At 47.2% G+C, this 22,737-nt stretch overlaps 1 protein-coding gene across 1 annotated transcript in view; it reads left to right on the forward strand.

Moving 5' to 3' along the window:
• Nucleotides 1-22,737, forward strand: part of LOC120990639 (zinc finger protein 260-like) — a 46,331-nt gene that overhangs the window by 10,711 nt on the left and 12,883 nt on the right. The window contains exons 2-3 of the mRNA XM_040419554.1: nt 345-1,039; nt 1,376-1,862. Coding sequence (XP_040275488.1) covers nt 345-1,039; nt 1,376-1,862 — 1,182 coding nt within the window. The remainder of the gene's footprint in view (nt 1-344; nt 1,040-1,375; nt 1,863-22,737) is intronic.

Below are 22,737 nucleotides of genomic sequence, written 5' to 3' on the forward strand. Positions count from 1 at the left end.
CCACAAGTCTCTGCTGTTTGAAACAGTAGAGACTTGTCGGCCACGACGCCCGCTGCACGCGCAAGCGGGCGTCATGCTTGGTAGCGAAAGGGTTAATGGTGTCAACATGCTGTGACTGTGATGAGAGTCTAAAAAAAAAACAAGTGGCCGTGTAGCCATAGCTTTAAGGCAATATCAATTCAGTCCTATGTGCAGTTTTTGGTGCTGATTTTTAATTTTTTACTCAAATCCAGGAGAATGGCTTATGCTTCTCCTTCCTGTTGAATCCACTTCCAGCCTAATAGAAATGTTATGTTTATCTAGTTTGGAGGAAAAAATGCAATTTCTGATTTTTATCTTAACAGAAAATCCCAGCAAGAATTCTGAGGAAAAGTTTTTGTTATCACTAAAGGATGAAGATATCCTGCAGCGGTCTTCAGGAGAAAACATCATTACCCCTAATGTACATCCAGGACTTCACAATACAGATATATCCTATAATCCTCCTAATCATGAGGAACTTTCTCCTGACCAATCACAGATTGTTACCACAAGTACAAGTCAGAAAGGGGGTGAAAGGTTTCACTTTGGTATAGAGTCCACAAAAAGCTCAGGTCTTTTTACATACAGAGGAATTCACACATTAGAGAAGCCACATTCATGTTCAGAATGTGGGAAATGTTTTAAATATAAATCACATCTTGTTATACATGAAAGATGCCACACAGGAGAGAAGCCACATTCATGTTCTGAATGTGGGAAATGTTTTACACAAAAATCACATCTTCTTACACATGAGAGACGTCACACAGGAGAGATGCCATATTCATGTTTAGAATGTGGGAAATATTTTACACATAAATCAAAGCTTGTTACACATTTAAGAAGTCACACAGGAGAGAAGCCATATTCATGTTCAGAATGTGGGAAAGGTTTTACACAAAAATCACATCTTCTTACACATGAGAGATGTCACACAGGAAAGAAGCCACATTCATGTTCAGAATGTGGGAAATGTTTTACACAAAAATCACATCTTCTTACACATGAGAGATGTCACATAGGAAATAAACCATGTTCATGTTCAGAATGTGGGAAATGTTTTACAGACAAATCAACTCTTGTTATACATCAGAGAAGTCACACAGGAGTGAAACCATATTCATGTTCAGAATGTGGGAAATGTTTTGCAGAAAAATCATATCTTTCTACACATAAGAGAAATCACACAGGAGTGAAACCATATTCATGTTCAGAATGTGGGAAATGTTTTACACAAAAAGCACATCTTCTTAGACATGAGAGATGTCACACAGGAAATAAGCCACATTCATGTTCAGAATGTGGGAAATGTTTTACACAAAAATCATCGCTCTTTACACATTTAAGAAGTCACACAGGAGAGAAACCATATTCATGTTCAGAATGTGGGAAATGTTTTACATGGAAATCATATCTTGTTAACCATGAGAGAATTCACACAGGAGAGAAGCCATATTCATGTTCAGAATGTGGGAAATGTTTTACATGGAAATCAGATCTTGTTACACATAGGATAAATCACAGGGAGAAACCATATACATGTTCAGAATGTGGGAAATATTTCACAGAGCAATCACAGCTTGTTACACATTCAAGAAGTCACATAGGAGAGAAGGCATATTCATGTTCAGAATGTGGGAAATGTTTTACACAAAAATCAGACCTTGTTAAACATGAAAGATGCCACACAGGGGAGAAACCATATTCATGTTCAGAATGTGGGAAATGTTTTACTCAAAAATCAAATCTTGTTAAACATGAAAGATGCCACACAGGGGAAAAACCATATTCATGTTCAGAATGTGGGAAATGTTTTACACAAAAATCACATCTTCTTACACATAAGAGATGTCACACAGGAGAGTAGCCATATTCATGTTCAGCATGTGGGAAATATTTTAAACATAAATAACAGCTTGTTACACATTCAAGAAGTCACACAGGAGAGAAGGCATATTCATGTTCAGAATGTGGGGAATGTTTTACATGGAAATCAGATCTTATTACACATAAGATAATTCACATATGAGAGAAACCATATTCCTGTTCTGAATGTGGGAAATGTTTTTCCCAAAAATTTAATCTTTTGGCACATGAAAGAATTCACACAGGAGAGAAACATTTTCATATAATTTAACATAGGTTATTCGTGGACCTTATAAAGCCAATAAGAAGATTAATTTTTTGGTGGTATTATCCTATATTGCTTGTTTGGTGCAAATAAATATGGAAACTTTTTGAAGACAAGGACGCAGTTTTTTTTCTAATCTTCTTGACAACTGGGAGTCCAGCAGGCCGGGACTCAACACTGCAGGCACCGCCAACGAATGGTCTTTTTGAGAAACCTCAGTGAATAGTGCTGTCTTATACTCTTTTTTTTTTTCTGGCTTGTTTGGTGCAAATAAATAAGGAAACTTTTTGAAGTCGAGGAGTGACGCATTTTTTCTAATCTTCTTATTATCCTGGATTACCCCAATGACCTAATGATATTTTTCTGAGGTCAACTGACCGGTATCCATGAAAGAAAAGTATTGTGGATCTAACCCCTTAAGGACTCTTGCAGTACATGTACGTCACAGCTGAACATAACTTAAGGACCAGTGACATACATGTACGGTATGCTGATCGGGTGGTTGCAGGAGCTGCGCCTGCCCGATTAGCGGCCTTGACCCGGCTGTCACTGACAGCCGGGTCCCTGCGGCACGTGCGGTATCCTGCCAGGTGCGGAATGTCCACCGGGTCTCCGCGCTGCTGTGGCCGATGGCAGGCAAGGCAGCCTGATGCCTTCCGTGACAGCCTGTGAGATCCAGCCCCCTGGATCTCACAGGCAGGAAGCTGTAAGTGTATTACACAGTGTAATACACTTACAGCCAATGCATTACAATACAGAAGTATTGTAAAGGGGAACAGACCCCCAGTGTGGGACAAAAATAAAAAGTAAAAAAACAGTTTCCCCTAATTAAAAAAAATTAAGTTTTAAATAAAAAAATGCCCCTTTCCCAAAATAAAACACATAAAATTGTAAAAAAAAAATTAAAAACAGACATATTTGGTATCGCCGCATGCGTAATGACCGGCTCTATAAAAAAACACCTAACCTCTCAGGTGAACACCGTCAAAAAAATAAAATTAAAACAGTGCTAATCCCGCAAAAATTATACCCTACCTAAGACAATCGCCCGAAAAAAAAAAAAATGTTTTTTTTTTGTTTTAAAAATGCTTTTATTGTGTAAAACTTAAATAAATAAATAAAAGTATACATATTAGATATTGCCGCGTCCGTAGCAACCTGCTGTATAAAAATATCACATGAACTAACCCCTCAGGTGGACACCGTAAAAAAAATAAACTGTGTTGACTCAATTATTTATTTATTTTTAAACTCGTTTTATTGAAGAGTAATAAGGCAAGGCATCAATACAGATACAATCGTACAAGATTGTCAATGCACAGTACATGAAAGACCTGAGTAACAAGGACATTCCACAATCGGTGATAAGTATATATTTGTGTATGTGAGCACCATTAGTCATCTTATGCAGTACGAATACAATAAAACAGATAAATGCTACAAAGGCGTGTGTTAGCTGTCTTTTGTACCACAGGGTGAAGTTATCAGGTATTGTGGGACAGTTAGGGTCAATGGCGATTCACACCAAAGGCCCCATACTTTCAGAAATTTGTGAGGACATTTTCTATGTATAAACATTACATTCTCCAAAGGTATCACTTGATTTACTAACTTTTTCAAAAGCCCTATTGTAGGCAGGTTATCCGCCATCCATTTAAGAGCTATAACCTTCCGAGCTAGGAACAGGATTTCCCCCAAGAATATTTTATTATAGTGTGTCCAACCGTCTTTATCCAATATACCCAGTAAACACACTTTGGGGCACAATAGTATGGGTCCTTAGGCCCATGGCTGAAAGTACATCAAGCACTGCCTGCCAAAATGATCTGATATAGCTACATTCCCACATCATATGTCAAAAATCGGCATTCGCGTGTGAACATCTAAGGCATCTGGAATGAGACAACCTGCCCATCTTATGCAGCCTGGTGGGAGTTAAATAACTCCTGTGCAATATGACTAGTTGTACAAGCCTGTTGTTTATAGAGGGTGAGACTTTTTTTTGTGGCCTCTAGTGCCTCTGTCTTCTGCAGTAAGATAAGGGATGTCCCCCCTCCATCTACTTTCAACCATGAGTGGTTGTGATGACATATGATTCCCCAAAAGGTGTGTGTAAAGGGCAGAAATTATTCCTTTTCTTTCCTTGTGACTTCATAATTCCTATTAACCTCTTCAGGACACAGGGCGTACAAGTACGCCCTTATGTCCTGGTACTTAAGGACACAGGGCGTACCTGTACGCCCTGTGTATTTCTGATCACCGCCGCGCGGCGGGCTGTGATCGGAAGCCGGTGCCTGCAGTGCAGTGGAGACCACATTACCAAGGGCAATAGACCTTACAGAGAAATTATGACAATTTTCAGGTTTACATATAAACTGGGCTAAGTTGGCGCTCATGCCTCTCTGGCAGACAACCTGGCCTGCGGTTTATCATATTTTGGCGCAATACGTGCAACTTCACATTTTAACAGGTCTGACTACTTATTACTAATTGGTGCACTAAGTATTGTTGTGAACTTGTGACATCACAGCACTATGTCTGTAGCATGTATGTATGGACAGCAGCTCCACTATATCACTATCTAACCTACACTGACTATCTCCCACTAACTATCTAATGTAATGACACAGGAAAGCAGAGATCACAGCAATGACACTGCTGTCTCTCTCAGATCTGCAAAATACTGCATACAAGGGCTGCTGGGGAGCTTCTTATATAGTAAGGAGTAGGCAACTTTCCTATTGGTTGCTAGGGATGTTGCTAAGCTCAGACAAAGACATTGCAGCCTTCTCATTGGCCCACAAGCAAAAAGGGAGGTTACTGATGAAAAAAAAAATCTAGAATATTCGAAATTACGAATATATATCACTATATTATAGTATTATATAATATTATAATATATTTGTGAATTCTTGAAGTGCCGATATTCGCGATTAATATTCTCAATTCGAATATTCGCGCCCAACACTACTGGTGAGCTGACCCTGTATAAGATTGTAGGTGAGGGCCTGCTGGTGAGCTGACCCTGTAAAATATTATATGCGAGGGCCTGCTGGTGAGCTGACCCTGTAAAATATTATATGCGAAGGGCATATATATGTGAAGGGTATATATGCGAGGGCATTATAGGCGACGAATAAGCATGTTGATATGATGGAAGAGGAGGAAGTGGATGAGAAAAGGAAGATTCAACCATATACCCTTGTTTGTGGTGTAAGGGGTGCATGGGAATACAGTGTATTCAGAACATTATAAACAACACATTTAAAGTGCCTTTATGTTCAGCCGCTTTCCTCTGGTGGAGTCGAGAGTCATGGTCAATCCAGGGCTTGTTCATTTTTATAAGAGTCAACATGTCAGCATTGCCAGTGGACAAGCGGATGCGCTTATCTGTTATAATGCCACCAGCAGCACTAAATACCCACTCAGACAAAACGCTGGCGGCAGGGCAGGCCAGCACCTCCAAGGCATAGAGCGCCAGCTCGTGCCACGTGTCCAGCTTGGACACCCAGTAGTTGTGAGGCACTGAGGGATCATTGAGGACGCTGACTTGGTCTGCTATGTACTCCTTCACCATCTTATAAAATTTTTCCCTCCTTGTGACACTAGGCCGCGCATCAGGTTGAGGGTGCTGGTGGGGTGTCATGAAACTGTCCCAGGCTTTGGAGAGTGTTGCCCTGCCTCTGTTGGAACTGCTGTGTGTTCCCCTTGTCTCCCCTCCTCTGTTGCCCAAGGAACTACAGACTCTGCCACCAGTGTTGTCAGAAGGAAATTTTTGGAGCAATTTTTTAACAAGGACCTTCTGGTATTGCACCATTTTGCTCGTCCTCTCCACCAGAGCAATGAGAGATGAGAAGTTCTCTTTGTAGCGGGGGTCGAGAAGGGTAACCAACCAGTAATCCGTGCTATCTAAAATGCGTATAACGCGCAGGTCGCTGGAAAGGCAGCCTAACATGAAGTCAGCCATGTGTGCCAGAGTACCAACAGGCAAAACTTCGCTGTCTCATCATCAGGAGGATGACTCTCAATCTCCTCATCCTCTTCCTCCTCCTCTGCCCACCCACGCAGAACAGATGGAATTAAACTTCCATGGGTACTACCCTCTGTAGCGGAGGCAACCATCTCCTGCTAATCCTCCTCCTCTTCATCATCCAATTCGCGCTGAGAAGACGAACTGAGGGTGGTCTGGCTATCACCCTGTGTACTTTCTTCCCCCATTTCTACGTCTTCCACATGCAAAGCGTCGTCCTTAATTGTGAGCAGCGAGCTTTTGAGTAGACACAGAAGTGGGATGTGTGTTGATTCCTCAAAGTTTCTTAAAACCTCACAGAAATCAAACATACATGCCTACTCCTCGCTTGTAAATAGCGGAAGCTGACGACCATGTTGCAGCAGGTATTCCACTACTGCCTTCTGCTGCTCACAAAGCCTGGCCAACATGTGGAACGTGGAGTTCCAGCACGTGCTCACATCGCACAACCGGCTGAAGCTGTTGATGACTTGCGGAAAAGGGCACACACGCGGCGCACCTTCACCAGCAGCTCATCCAAATTGGGATAGGTTTTGGGAAACCGCTGAACCACGAAGTTTAAGACATGGGCTAGGCATGGGATGTGTCTGAGCTTGCCAAGCTCCAAAGCGGCCACCAAGTTAAGGCCATTATCAGACACAACCATGCCTGGTTCTAGGTTGAGTGGCGAGAGCCACAGCTCAGCCTGGTCTCTTATACCCTGCCACAGCTCTGCGGCGGTGTGCTCTTTGTCTCCTAAGCATATCAGCTTGAGCACGGCCTGTTGCCGCTTCCCCACTGCAGTGCTACACTGCTTCCAGCTACCAACTGATGGCTGACTAGTGCTGCACACGGATAATTCGGAGGCGGAGGAGAAGTGGGGGTTGGAGACACTCAGGGCCGGCCTTAGGTGTTCAGGCGCCCTGTGCGAGCTAACCTTGTGGCGCCCCCCCCAAAAAAAAAAAAAAAAAAAACACTGCTTGTTGCTGGCATCATGGCATAGGCTGGCTGACTATCCAACCAAGTAGTTACCAACCCACACACCCCAAAGGCCGGTGTAATGTTATACTTCCCTACTTCGTGAGATTTCCCTACCCTCGTCACTTCCGGTCGCACCGGACATGACGTGAGGAGGTGTGCAGCGCTACGCAGGCGCACAACGACAGGTTAGGGAAATTTCACAGCAGAGTGCGCATGCGCCAGGAGCCTCGCCGGCGGTTAGGGTAGGGAAAAACTATGGGCCAGTGCGCAGGCACAGTGATCGGATGGATGTTCTCAGCTGGACACCGGCCGACACTGCGCATGCACCGGGAGCCTCACCAGCGGTTAGGGAAGGGAAAAATTACGTACGGGCCAGTGCTTTTTCCCTACCCTAACCGCTGGTGAGGCTCCCAGCGCATGCGCAGTGTCGGCCGGTGTCCAGCTGAGAACATCCATCCGATCACCGCACCTGTGCACTGGCCCATAATTTTTCCCTACCCTAACCGCCGGCGAGGCTCCCAGCGCATGCGCACTCTGCTGTGAAATTTCCCTAACCCGTCGTTGTGCGCAGTGCGCCCCCCCCAATATAATAAACATTGGTGGCGCAGTGTGCCCCTCCCAACACCCCAGTATGATAAACATTGGTGGCGCAGTGCCCCCCCCAACACCCCAGTATAATAAACATTGGTGGCGCAGTGGGCCCCCCCAATATAATAAACATTGGTGGCGCAGTGCGCCCCCCCAACACCCCAGTATAATAAACATTGGTGGCGCAGTGGGCCCCCCCAACACCCCAGTATAATAAACATTGGTGGCGCAGTGCGCCCCCCCAATATAATAAACATTGGCGCAGTGCGCCCCCCCCAATATAATAAACATTGGTGGTGCAGTGCGCCCCCCCAACACCCCAGTATAATAAACATTGGTGGCGCAGTGCACCCCCCAATATAATAAACATTGGTGGCGCAGTGCGCCCCCCCAACACCCCAGTATAATAAACAACCCCAATATAATAAACATTGGTGGCGCAGTGCGCCCCTCCCAACACCCCAGTATGATAAACATTGGTGGCGCAGTGCGCCCCCCCAATATAATAAACATTGGTGGTGCAGTGCGTCCCCCCTCAATATAATAAACATTGGTGGCGCAGTGGGCAGTGCCAATGAGGGTTAAAAAATAAAAAAATAATTAACTCACCTCCTCCAATTGATCGTCTCCTGTTCTTTCTTCAGGACCTGTCAAAGGACCTGTGGTGACATCACTGTGCTCATCACATGATACATCACATGATCCATCACCATGGTAATGGACCATGTGATGAGCTCAGTGACGTCACCACATGTCCTGAAGAAACAGGAGACCGGCAGCTACGCGATCAACTGGAGGAGGTGAGTTAATTTTTATTATTTTTTAACCCTCATTGGCACTTCCCACTGAGCCACCAATGTTTCTTATACTGGGGTGTTGAGGGGGGGGGGGGGGCGCACTGTGCCACCAACGTTTCTTATACTAGGGGGGGGGCGCACTGTGCCACCAACATTTCTTATACAAATACAGGAGGCGGGTGCTGGAATCAAATAGCCGGCACCCGACCTTTGTGACAGGGAGCTGCGATCAGCGGCAGTTAACCCCTCAGGTACCGCACCTGAAGGGTTAACTCAACTGCAGCTGATCGCAGCTCCCTGTCACAGAGGTCGGGTGCCGCTATTTGATTCCAGCACCCGCCTCCTGTATTTGTATTACAGGTCAGTTTTCTTCATTGGTGGCGCAGTGGCCACAGCCCCTCCCCTCCTCCTCCTGTCTCTCTTATTGGCAGCGGCTTGGGCAGCAGGCAGGTCAGACACAGGGGAGGAGGAACGAATCAGGTCAGACAGGGGAGGGGGAGATGGAGGGGGCGCCCCGAGGGAGAACACAAGTGCAGCCTCGCCTGCCGCATATTACATTGCGAGCTGTCGGCCGCCCAGCACCCCTGTTGCTATGGCGCCCTGTGCGGCCGCACAGCCCGCACACCCCAAAGGCCGGCCCTGGAGACACTAACGTAGGTGCTGGCAGAAAGCCTGATCGATGTAGGGCCCGCAATCCTTGGCGTCGGTAGCAGCTGTCCCATCGCAGGGTACGACTCGCTCCCGGCCTCCACAACCTTCACTAAGTGTGCCGTCAAGGAAATGTAACGTCCCTGGCCGATTCCACTTGTCCATGTGTTAAGTGGACTTTCCCAGTAACTGTTGGTCAGGGTACGTGTGATGTTACGGGACACATGTTGGTGTAAGGCGGGCACGGCACACCTTGAAAAATAGTGGCGGCTGGGGACTGTGTAACGCGGGACGGCCGCTGACATCAGGCTGCGGAAGGCCTTAGTTTTCACAAGCCTAAATGGCTACATTGCCAGCAATTTGGTGCTATGGTCTGTGGGTGGGTGGCTGGGTATTTCCGCTTGCGTTCAAAGGCCCGGGGTAAGGACATTTGGACACTGCGCTGGGACACGGAAGGGGATGTGGTCACTGATGGTGCTTGCGAAGGTCTTCGACAGGGGATTGGCCAGCACGTAACACAGGGGAAGAGGAGGCAGTGGTGTGACCCGCAGACACAGATTGTGGACCAAGGGGTTCGTCCCACCTATTACGGTGCTTTGAAGCCATGTGGCGGATCATGCTGGTGGTGGTGAGGTTGCTAGTGTTCACGCCCCAGCTCATTTTGGTACTGCACAGGTTGCAAACTACTATTCCTTTGTCCTCCACACTTTCCTCAAAAAAGCGTCATATGGCGGAACACCTACCCATTGGCAAGGGAGATCTCCACAAGGGGGTGCTCCGTGGAAGAGTTGCAGGCCTGTTTGGTGTGGCCCGCCTTCTCCCTTTTGCCACCCCACTGCCTCTTCCAGCCTGTTGCTGTGCAGCATATCCCTCCCCCTCTGTACTGCTGCTCGGCTTTCCACCTTCCCAGGTTGGGTCAGTGACTTCATCGTCCACCACCTCCTCTTCCTCACTCTGATTATCCTCCTGACTTGTTGACCTAACCACTACATCAGTGATTGACAACTGTGTCTTATCCTCTTCATCAACTTCTTGAGACAGTAATTGCCGTTGAGTAATTGGCAACTGTGTCTCATCATCATCCACCTCTTTTAACAGTAATTGCCATTCCCCACCATCATCTTCTTGTGATCGTGGATGCTGAAGAGTTTGGGAATCAGAGCACAAGATCTGTCCCTCTTCAAGCATGCTTGGCGAGAGGGACAAATCAACGAATGGCACTGAAAAGAGCTCCTCGGAATATCCCAGTGTAGGATCACTTCTTTGCCCAGACTCTCCATGGTGGGAGGAAGGAGGATCAGGGTGAGGATTGGGTTGAGAAGACTCTTGGCTACTGAGACTGGACATGGTGGAAGACAGGGTGGTGCTTAACCGACTGGAAGCATTATCTGCTGCAATCCAACCGACCACCTGGTCGCACTGGTCTGACTTCAAGAGTGGTGTCCTGCGCCACCCTGCAAACTGGGACATGAAGCTCGGTGTCTTGGATGATTGTTTTTCTTGTGCTCTGGCAGCAGGCACAGTTTCACCGCGCCCAGGGCCACGGCCTCTGCGTGCACTATCAGCATCACGGCCACTTCCCCGTCCCTTACTGCTCGCATTCGGCATATTAAATGTTATATATGATTGAAAGTCTGTCACACGTACAGTAGCGTACATTTTCAAAAGGTATTTGGGATGTGGAAACGTCACACAGGAGATATCCTGCAGATAATGTCAATGCTGTCACCAGCGGTTAATAAAAAATTACAGGGAATGTCACAGGTATTTGGGATGAGGAAACGTTATACAGGAGAGGTACCACCGGTAGTGTCACTGTCCGCAGCATCTACGCAAAAAAGTACACTGTATGTCACAGATAAATTTTTTCAGCGCACACTTTACACTGCAGATGTGGGACCGGTAATGTCACTGTCAGAAGCGGACACCATCTACAGAAAAAGTACACTGTATGTCACAGATACATTTTTTCAGCGCACACTTTACACTGGAGATGTGCCGCTGGTAATGTCACTGTCAGAAGCGGACACCATCTATGGAAAAAGTACACTGTATGTCAGATATTTTTTGGATGCGCACACTTTGCACTGGAGATGTAGCGCAGATAATGTCGCTGTCTGCAGCGGACTAACTATTGCACGCTATTATAAAAATAGATATTGCTGCCACACACACACACAATATCCTTAAAAGGACTTTTGGGTCTCTGAAAAGTTTTTCTAATAAAATTATTCCTATTTCACTCCCTACACTGTCTGTCCTTTCTTATGATCAGCTCTCCCTGACTAAGACTGAGCCGAACACGCGTTCCGGCCAGCCAATCACTGTAATGCCAGCAGCCAACATGGCTACACCATGACAGTGAATGGCAGTACTTACCTGCACGTTTATTGGCAGCGTAGCAGGCAAGAAACGTGCGGGGAGGAGACTCGATCATTGCGCTCGAGCACATACGGTATTCGGCCGATTACCGCTTTTGTGGAAAAATTATTGTTCGCCGAATGGTCGCCATCTATCCTATGGAGATGCGCAGATTCATTCGCATCTGCGCAGAGACTTTCGCACGATGGTCTGGTCGTCCCAACCTGTAGCCGATTTGTGCCCGGCCTGGTATTACTGCAGGATACCAGTGTCATGGCGCCGGCTGAGGAGGGAGGGATGGGGACCGTCGAACAAAGGTTTCTTCATCCACGAGGATAAGCGCGGCAACGGAAATGGCGCAAATAAGTTTGCGCGATCATTCACATCTTCGCCAGCCAATCACTTCATACCATAACCTGTCTCCTCATTGGTCATGATTGTAAGACCGCCTCCCATCTTCTGGTATAAATAAACCATGCCTAGCCATTGGAAGCAGGCACATTATTGGAACCTACTTGAGAACGTCTCTGTGATGTTATTTTGGAGGAATTGCGCACACTTCGACGCACACTACACCAAGGATTTCCCGATTGTACTTCTGGCGGTCGTTTTCGGGTTGTGAGAACGAGACAAAGGAGCACACGGCGATATCACCGCCATGTGCCGAGCATGCTCGATCAACACGAGTTATGACCACCTTAGCTGAGATTATAAAATATGCAGCCATCCGGACTGACTCCGTCAAGGCTTTATATCCTCTTGTCTCAGAATTGACTTCAGGAACGTCAGAGGAGATGTTCTGCCTATGGAGGGTATATCTTTACCCTGAAGAACTGCTGTAATGATCATTTCATATATGATAAGGTCTCCATTACCCTTTTCAGCTGTGAACCAATGAGTCTACTTGACTCATTACAGAGAGCAACTTACCCATCGTAATCGAGGCCATAGATTTTTCTGACAACTGCATTAGGAGTTGGAATCACAGCAAATGTGTCATAGCTGGAACTCTCGACCTGAAGGATACATTTCCTTTGGACTTTGGAGATAATATAAGCAGCCACAGCAACCTGAGGGTAGGGTTCTCTCAGCTTGGAGGAGCGACCACAGACGGGCGTCTAACTCATAGTTCTGTCTCTGTAGGTACAACAGAATTCCAAGATAATCTGGCTATAGCTTTATTACCTTTAGGAGGAGGAACCCACTTATTGTACTTTACAGGCCTGAAGCTGAGTACATTGTACTCCGATGAGGGCAGACACATTCACCTCAGTAGATGATTCACTTTATGCAGATGAAAGATCTGATGACGTCTACACTTCCAGAGAAGAAAACTGAGCAGATGACTTTGTGGTCTTATTCTCTCAAGTACAGCAGCTCCTGAGTAGAGGTGTAGGTCCCCAACCCAGAACAGCTTCCCACATTAGGCAGGAGAAGACCTGTTCAGTAAGGAAGGCGGTCTATAGTGAATCCGGACTGAACTGGATCATTTCCAGGATGTTTCCATTCTGCCATCATAGCTTTTTTCAAACCTTCAACCACTTTGAAGGCCCTAGAACCCTACAGGTGGAGACCCCCTGGTCATCATCCTGGTCCCCCAACCGGTCGGACATGAACAATCTCTTTGTTACTTTCTTCCCTTAGAATGAATATTCCCCTCTTTATTCTTCTCCTCCTCAGAGGAGGAAACAGTTTATCCTGAATTCTCCATCAGGGGCTTCCTCTTCAGACCTGCATTCCGGGAACAATTACATCTCAGTCTTTATGTCGTCCATAGGAGACTCTAGAGAGGTGACCACAGCTCTGTACAGACTGTTATATCAGAGAACTACAACCCCCAGCATGTCCAGAGGAGAGAACTACAACTCTCACAATGTCCAGACTGTGATATATCAGAGGAGAAGAGTACAGAATGTTATATGATATCTCAGAGGTAACACTCCAGGCTGTCATTGTAGGTTTCAGAGGCAAGAACTACAACTCCCAGCATTTTTCCAGTTCTGTGGGAAAGAAATCATAAAATGCTTTCTCCATACAAGGATCATCCCTCACATGTCACATGACCACAATTACAGCTCCTCCTCCTTATCTCTGCTCTACAGCTGACCCCGCCCCTTCACTGATCACATGATGGTGACATCATCACAGGTCTTTCACCACCTCCTCTTCCAACAGCTGAGCCCCGCCCCCTGCACTGATCACATGACAATGACATAACCCCAGGTCCTTCACCACCTCTTCTCCCCACCATTGCTGAGCTCCGCCCCCTGCAGTGATCACATGACGGTGACGTCACCCCAGGTCCTTCAGCTCTGGCAGTGCAGCAGATACTGGGCAGGTCCTGGTCGGTAGTCAGGGCTCTTGTTCTCTCTGGTATCAGCCATTCCTCCAGCCTGCAGGTAAGATGAGCTGTGAGGAGACAGTGTGGTGGAGAGCTCAGACATGTCACCTCTGGAGATTCTCCTCCATTACACACAAGGAATCCTTCTCCGCTCCTCAGCTTAGTATGATGGGGGGAGGAGTAGTGGGGATAGTGGGGGTTGTCATCATTCGCTGGCCCCTGACTGTCCTGGTGAGGGGCCCCTGCCTCCAGGAGGAGAATGACTGGTGCGGGGGCCCGGCCTGAGCTCAGCTCTCTCCAGTCTCTTCTCTAGGAGTTCTGGACACAGCTGAGCACAGCCCAGAGGTGGGACCTGCATCTATCAGACATTTATCTCCTGTGGAGCCACCAGAGATCTCCATGTGGGGGCTCTGAGAAGCGGGGCCCCTCCAGGCTCAGGAAGTGCGGTTCTGGAGGTGACATCTGGTCTTGTCCCCTGGATGATTTCCTCTCCTCTTCTCATAAAGGCGCCTGCAGTACTAGAAGCCTCCAGCTCCTCCAGTTCTCTCCTCTTCTCCTGAATGACCACCAAGGATGGACAGGAAGGAGATCAGCAGAAGAATATTAGACCTCACCTTGGAGATCATCTCCCTGCTGAGCGGAGAGGTAAACTTTTCTAGATTTCTCTCCTCTTTATTGTATTCTGTAACAAGTCAGACATCGGGAAGGAGAATCCATCATAGGAAGTGATAGGAAGAGTCCAGGGTCCTGGAGAACGGCCTCCAGACCTTCCAAGTGATGGAGAACCTGAAGATCAACCCCCAATATGGTGAGTGATGTGTCATGTGACTAGTGACCAATAGCCATGTTGTAGGAGCCATGAGGAGGTAAGTAGGCACGTTGTACCAGGAGGAGAGGGCCGGAGGAGAGCACATGGCCCCTGAAGGGTTTATTCCCTAAGTGTCTCTCTCCATCCACAGGAGTACACAATAGTGAAGAAGACATCGGGGGACTGTGTGACTCCCATCATCCATCTCCAGGAGTCAGGAGGGCGGAGCAGGACCCCTCCCCCCATCACAGAGCCTCCCCCTCACCCCCTGATACATGAGCAGAAGATCCTAGAACTCACCCACAAGATGATGGAGCTGCTGACTGGAGAGGTGACACTGCTGGGAATGCTGGGAAATTCTCCAGTAACAGCACTGGAGGGGTCTGGGTGATGACGGTGTCATTGTGTTGTCAGGTTCCTATAAGGTGTCAGGACGTCACTGTCTATTTCTCCATGGAGGAGTGGGAGTATATAGAAGGACACAAGGACCTGTACAAGGAGGCCATGATGGAGGAGCACCAGCCTCTTATATCACAAGGTAAGAGCCGTCATGTGCAGTGTGTACATGTGTGTGCAGTGACATGTAATGGAGGAGCACCAGCCTCTTATATCACAAGGTAAGAGCCGTCATGTGCAGTGTATACACGTGTGTGCAGTGACATGTAATGGAGGAGCACCAGCCTCTTATATCACAAGGTAAGACCCGTCATGTGCAGTGTGTACACGTGTATGCGGTGACATGTAATGGAGGAGCACCAGCCTCTTATATCACAAGGTAAGAGCCGTCATGTGCAGTGTATACACGTGTGTGCAGTGACATGTAATGGAGGAGCACCAGCCTCTTATATCACAGGGTAAGAGCCGTCATGTGCAGTGTATACACGTGTGTGCAGTGACATGTAATGGAGGAGCACCAGCCTCTTATATCACAAGGTAGGACCCGTCATGTGCAGTGTATACACGTGTGTGCAGTGACATGTAATGGAGGAGCACCAGCCTCTTATATCACAAGATAAGAGCCGTCATGTCCAGTGTATACACGTGTGTGCAGTGACATGTAATGGAGGAGCACCAGCCTCTTATATCACAGGGTAAGAGCCGTCATGTGCAGTGTGTACACGTGTGTGCAGTGACATGTAATGGAGGAGCACCAGCATCTTATATCACAAGGTAAGAGCCGTCATGTGCAGTGTATACACGTGTGTGCAGTGACATGTAATGGAGGAGCACCAGCCTCTTATATCACAGGGTAAGAGCCGTCATGTGCAGTGTATACACGTGTGTGCAGTGACATGTAATGGAGGAGCACCAGCCTCTTATATCACAAGGTAAGAGCCGTCATGTGCAGTGTATACACGTGTGTGCAGTGACATGTAATGGAGGAGCACCAGCCTCTTATATCACAGGGTAAGAGCCGTCATGTGCAGTGTATACACGTGTGTGCAGTGACATGTAATGGAGGAGCACCAGCCTCTTATATCACAGGGTAAGACCCGTTATGTGCAGTGTATACACGTGTGTGCAGTGACATGTAATGGAGGAGCACCAGCCTCTTATATCACAAGGTAAGACCCGTCATGTGCAGTGTGTACACGTGTGTGCAGTGACATGTAATGGAGGAGCACCAGCCTCTTATATCACAAGGTAAGAGCCGTCATGTGCAGTGTATACATGTGTGTGCAGTGACATGTAATGGAGGAGCACCAGCCTCTTATATCACAAGGTAAGAGCCGTCATGTGCAGTGTATACACGTGTGTGCAGTGACATGTAATGGAGGAGCACCAGCCTCTTATATCACAAGGTAAGAGCCGTCATGTGCAGTGTATACACGTGTGTGCAGTGACATGTAATGGAGGAGCACCAGCCTCTTATATCACAAGGTAAGAGCCGTCATGTGCAGTGTATACACGTGTGTGCAGTGACATGTAATGGAGGAGCACCAGCCTCTTATATCACAAGGTAAGAGCCGTCATGTGCAGTGTATACACGTGTGTGCAGTGACATGTAATGGAGGAGCACCAGCCTCTTATATCACAAGGTAAGAGCCGTCATGTGCAGTGTATACACGTGTGTGCAGTGACATGTAATGGAGGATCTCCACAGTTTCTTCTCACATTACATTAGAGGCTACATGTTCTTTATATGTCAGTCATATCCATAGGTCTCCAGTCACATGATGAGAGCGTGTCCTTCTGGCCTCCATCGGGCCGGTATAGTAGACTACACTGCTCTATCAGAGACTTCCTGTAAAATCCGTGTTCCGCAGCGTATACATTGTAGATTATACATGGAGCTTATGGGCAATGTCCGCCCCTAGTGACTGTATAGAGCCTGACGTTGGAGCTTCTGTCAGAGGGAGATATCAGGAAACCCTCCGCACATACAGGGAGTGCAGAATTATTAGGCAAGTTGTATTTTTGAGGATTAATTTTATTATTGAACAACAACCATGTTCTCAATAAACCCAAAAAACTCATTAATATCAAAGCTGAATATTTTTGGAAGTAGTTTTTAGTTTGTTTTTAGTTTTAGCTATTTTAGGGGGATATCTGTGTGTGCAGGTGACTATTAATGTGCATAATTATTAGGCAACTTAACAAAAAACAAATATATACCCATTTCAATTATTTATTTTTACCAGTGAAACCAATATAACATCTCAACATTCACAAATATACATTTCTGACATTCAAAAACAAAACAAAAACAAATCAGTGACCAATATAGCCACCTTTCTTTGCAAGGACACTCAAAAGCCTGCCATCCATGGATTCTGTCAGTGTTTTGATCTGTTCACCATCAACATTGCGTGCAGCAGCAACCACAGCCTCCCAGACACTGTTCAGAGAGGTGTACTGTTTTCCCTCCTTGTAAATCTCACATTTGATGATGGACCACAGGTTCTCAATGGGGTTCAGATCAGGTGAACAAGGAGGCCATGTCATTAGATTTTCTTCTTTTATACCCTTTCTTGCCAGCCACGCTGTGGAGTACTTGGACGCGTGTGATGGAGCATTGTCCTGCATGAAAATCATGTTTTACTTGAAGGATGCAGACTTCTTCCTGTACCACTGCTTGAAGAAGGTGTCTTCCAGAAACTGGCAGTAGGACTGGGAGTTGAGCTTGACTCCATCCTCAACCCGAAAAGGCCCCACAAGCTCATCTTTGATGATACCAGCCCAAACCAGTACTCCACCTCCACCTTGCTGGCGTCTGAGTCGGACTGGAGCTCTCTGCCCTTTACCAATCCAGCCACGGGCCCATCCATCTGGCCCATCAAGACTCACTCTCATTTCATCAGTCCATAAAACCTTAGAAAAATCAGTCTTGAGATATTTCTTGGCCCAGTCTTGACGTTTCAGGTTGTGTGTCTTGTTCAGTGGTGGTCGTCTTTCAGCCTTTCTTACCTTGGCCATGTCTCTGAGTATTGCACACCTTGTGCTTTTGGGCACTCCAGTGATGTTGCAGCTCTGAAATATGGCCAAACTGGTGGCAAGTGGCATCTTGGCAGCTGCACGCTTGACTTTTCTCAGTTCATGGGCAGTTATTTTGCGCCTTGGTTTTTCCACACGCTTCTTGCGACCCTGTTGACTATTTTGAATGAAACGCTTGATTGTTCGATGATCACGCTTCAGAAGCTTTGCAATTTTAAGAGTGCTGCATCCCTCTGCAAGATATCTCACTATTTTTGACTTTTCTGAGCCTGTCAAGTCCTTCTTTTGACCCATTTTACCAAAGGAAAGGAAGTTGCCTAATAATTATGCACACCTAATATAGGGTGTTGATGTCATTAGACCACACCCCTTCTCATTACAGAGATGCACATCACCTAATATGCTTAATTGGTAGTAGGCTTTCGAGCCTATACAGCTTGGAGTAAGACAACATGCATAAAGAGAATGATGTGGTCAAAATACTCATTTGCCTAATAATTCTGCACTCCCTGTATGTTCTGCTGGAGGCTCAGACGTGGTGTGAACAGGTCCTTACTTTTATAAGGAGAGTCCATCATAGTGACCTTCCAGTCGTTCTCCGGCTCTCCTTGTCTGGGATCCTCTAGTCACTCCACGAGCAGAGAAGATACAACCTGCTACACTAAGTGTACAAAAACGTTTCAGAGACCAAAAAGTCCTTGTAAGGACTATTGTGTGTGACAGCAGCAATATATGTTTGTAGCGCAACCTGCGCTAAATTGCTCCGTGTTAGGGAGAGCTGTGCATAGGAAGGGACAGACAGTGTAGTGAGTGTAATAGGAAGATTTTTATACAAAAAAAAAAATCAGAGACCCGAAAGTCCTTTTAAGGACTATTGTGTGTGACAGCAGCAATATATATTTTTAGCTAAATACCGTGTAATAGGCTGGTGCGGACTGTTAAATTATCCGCGCCACATCTCTTGTGTAAAGTGTGCGCATCCCTAAAATATCAGTGACATCCAGTGCACTTTTTCTGTAGACACTGCGACCTGTGACATTACCTGTGGTACCTGTCCTGTATAACGTTTCCTCATCACAAATACTGTTGTAAATTCTTTTGCACATACACTTCTAAATCCTACACTACTGTACGTGTGACATACTTTCAAGAATATGCTTACAGGATATAGGATGAACAAGTGAAAGACCGCTCGTACGGCGCTGCTGGCATATAGATTCTTCGGTATAATTAAATGTTCTTTTTAATTTATTCAATAAAAGAACATTTAATTATACTGAAGACTCCTCTGTATGCCAGCAGCGCCGTACGAGCGGTCTTTCACTTTTTTTTAACCCTATATCCTGCAAGCAATTCTCCTGGAGCTTGTGGAACAAAACGGGGAGAGACCGGGCAGCAGCAAGGCATCCCCTAAGCTGGTGGGGTTAGATACCAGCATAGCTCACATAGCTGTTGTGACTCCTCACAACAGTATTCGGTAAGCGCAATAAGTACTATATACTTTTACTGTCCTCAAGGCGATACTGCACATGAGGCGCTGTGTTCTCTTGTTTTATCTTTGTATACTTTCAAAAATATATCTCATTTAAAATGAAGAAGGCGAGCAGTAAGGGACGGGGCAGTGGCCGTGCTGCTGATGGTGCACGCAGAGGCCGTGGCCCTGGGCACGGAGAAACTGTGCCTGCTGCCAGAGCACAAGAAAAACACTCATCCACGCTACCTAGCTTTATGTCCCAGTTTGCAGGGTGGCGCAGGACACCACTTTTGAAGTCAGCCCAGTGCGAGCAGGTGGTCAGTTGGATTGCAGCAGATAATGCTTCCAGTCGGTTAAGCACCACCCTGTCTTTCACCAAGTCCAGTCTCAGTAGCCAGGATTCTGGTCCACACAATCCTCACCCTGATCCTCCTTCCTACCATCATTTACAGTGTGGCCAAACAAGTGATCCCACACTCTGATATTCCAAGGAGCTCTTTCCAGCGCCATTACTTGATTTGGCTCTCTCGCCAAGCACGCTTGAAGAGGTACATGAGATCTTGTGCCCTGATTCCCAACCTCTTGAGCATCCACAGTCACAAGAACATGATGGTGGTGAACGGCAATTAGAGTTTAATGAGGTGGATGACGATGAGACACAGTTGCCAATGAGTCAACCGCAAATCAGGAGGATGATCAGAGTGAGGAGGTGGTGGACGATGAGGTCACTGACTCAACCTGGAAAGGTGGCAAGCTGAGCGAGGACAGCAGTACAGAGGGGGAGGGATCTTCAGCACCACAACAGGCTGGAAGAGGCAGTGGGGTTGCAAAAGGGAGAAGGCGGGCCACACCAAACAGGCCCGCAACTGTTCCACTGAGCACCCCCTTGCGGAAATCTCCCTTGCCAAGGGGTAGATGTTCTGCAGTCTGGCGCTTTTTTGAAGAAAGTGCAGACGACAAAAAAATTGTAGTTTGCAACCTGTGCCATACGAAATTGAGTCGGGGAGTGAACACTAGCAACCTCACCACCACCAGCATGATCCGCCACATGGCATCCAAGCACCGTAATAAGTGAGACGAACGCCTGGGTCCACAATCTGTGTCTGCGGGTCACACCACTGCCTCCTCTTTCCCTATCTTACGTGCTGGCCAATCCCCTGTCGAAGACGAAGGCCCGGATGCCTCCCGCCCTGCACCTGGACCTTCTCAAGCACCATCTGCGACCACTTCCGTGTCCCAGCACAGTGTCCAAATGTCATTATTCCAGGCCTTTGAACGCAAGAGAAAATACCCAGCCACCCACCCACCCACGCACAGGCCATAGCACTAAATGTGCAGCTTTCCAAATTACTGGCCCTGGAAATGTTGCCATTTAGGCTTGTGGACACTGAGGCATTCCGCAGCCTGATGTCGGCGGCCGTCCCGCGTTACACAGTCCCCAGCCGCCACTATTTTCCAAGGTGTGCCGTGCCCGCCTTACACCCACATGTGTCCTGTAACATCATACGTGCCCTGATCAAAGCAATTACTGGGAAGGTCCACTTGACCACGGACACATGGACAAATACATTCGGCCAGGGACGCTACATTTCCCTGACGGCACACTGGGTGAATGTTGTGAAGGCTGGGAGGGATTCGTACCCTGGGATGGCACAGGTGCTACCGAGGCCAATGATTTGCGGGCCCTAAATCGATCAGGGTTTCCGCCAGCACCTACGTTAGTGGCTCCAACCCCCACTTCTCCTCCTCCACCTCCGAATTATCTACGTGCAGCAGCAGTCAGTCATCAGTCGGTAGCTGGAAGCAGTGTAGCACTGCAGTGGGGAAGCGGCAACAGGCCGTGCTGAAGCTGATATGCTTAGGGGACAAACAGCACACCGCCGCAGAGCTGTGGCAGGGGATAAGAGACCAGACTGAGCTGTGGCTCTCGCCACTCAACCTAGAACCAGGCATGGTTGTGTCTGATAATGGTTGTAACTTGGTGGCGGCTTTGGAGCTCAGCAAGCTTAGACACATCCCATGCCATGCCAAACTTTGAGGAATCAACACAGATGGTGAGCGGCGATAACGCTATTATCAGCGTAACCATCCCACTTCTGTGTCTACTCAAACGCTGCTCACAATTAAGGACAACACTTTGCATGTGGAAATGGGGGAAGACATTACACTGGGTGATAGCCAGACCACCCTCAGTTTGTCTTCAAAGCGCAAAGTGAATTGGACAATGACGAGAAGTAGGAGGAGCAGGAGACAGTTACTTCCGCTACAGAGGGTAGTACCCATGGAAGTTTAATTCCATCTGTTCAGCGTGGGTGGGCAGAAGACAAGTAAGAGGATGAGGAGATTGAGAGTGATCCTCCTGATGACGACAGCGAAGTCTTGCCTGTTGGTACTCTGGCATACATGGCTGACTTCATGTTAGGCTGCCTTTCCCGCAACCTGCGCGTTATACGCATTTTAGACAACATGGATTACTGGTTGTTCACCCTTCTGGACCCCTGCTGCAAAGAGAACTTCTCATCTCTCATTCCTCTGGTGGAGAGGATGAGCAAAACGGTGCAATACTAGAAGATCCTTGTTGAAAAATTGCTCCAAAAATTTCCATCTGACAACGCTAGCGGCAGAGTCAGTAGTTCCTTGGCCAACCGAGGAGGGGAGACAAGGGGAACACACAGCAGTTCCAACAGAGGCAGGGCAACACTCTCCAAAGCCTGGGACAGCTTCATGACACCCTGCCAGCACCCTCGCCCTGATGTGTGGCCTACTGTCACAAGGAGAGAAAAAATTTGGAAGATGGTGAAGGAGTACATAGCAGACCATGTCAGCGTCCTCAATGATCCCTCAGTGCCTCACAACTACTGGGTGTCCAAGCTGGACACGTGGCACGAACTGGCACTCTATGCTTTGGAGGTGCTGGCCTGCCCTGCCGCCAGCGTTTTGTCTGAGCGGGTATTTGGTGCTGCTGGTGGCATTATAACAGATAAGCGTATCCGCCTGTCAACTGAAAATGCTGACAGGTTGACTCCACCAGAGGAAAGCGGATGAACATAAAGGCACTTTAAATGTGTTGTTTATAATGTACTGAATACACTGTATTCCCATGCACACCTTCCACAATAAACAAGGGTATATGGTTGAATCTT

Source organism: Bufo bufo, chromosome 2, assembly GCF_905171765.1.
Source record: "Bufo bufo chromosome 2, aBufBuf1.1, whole genome shotgun sequence".
NCBI classification, from domain to species: Eukaryota; Metazoa; Chordata; class Amphibia; order Anura; family Bufonidae; genus Bufo; species Bufo bufo.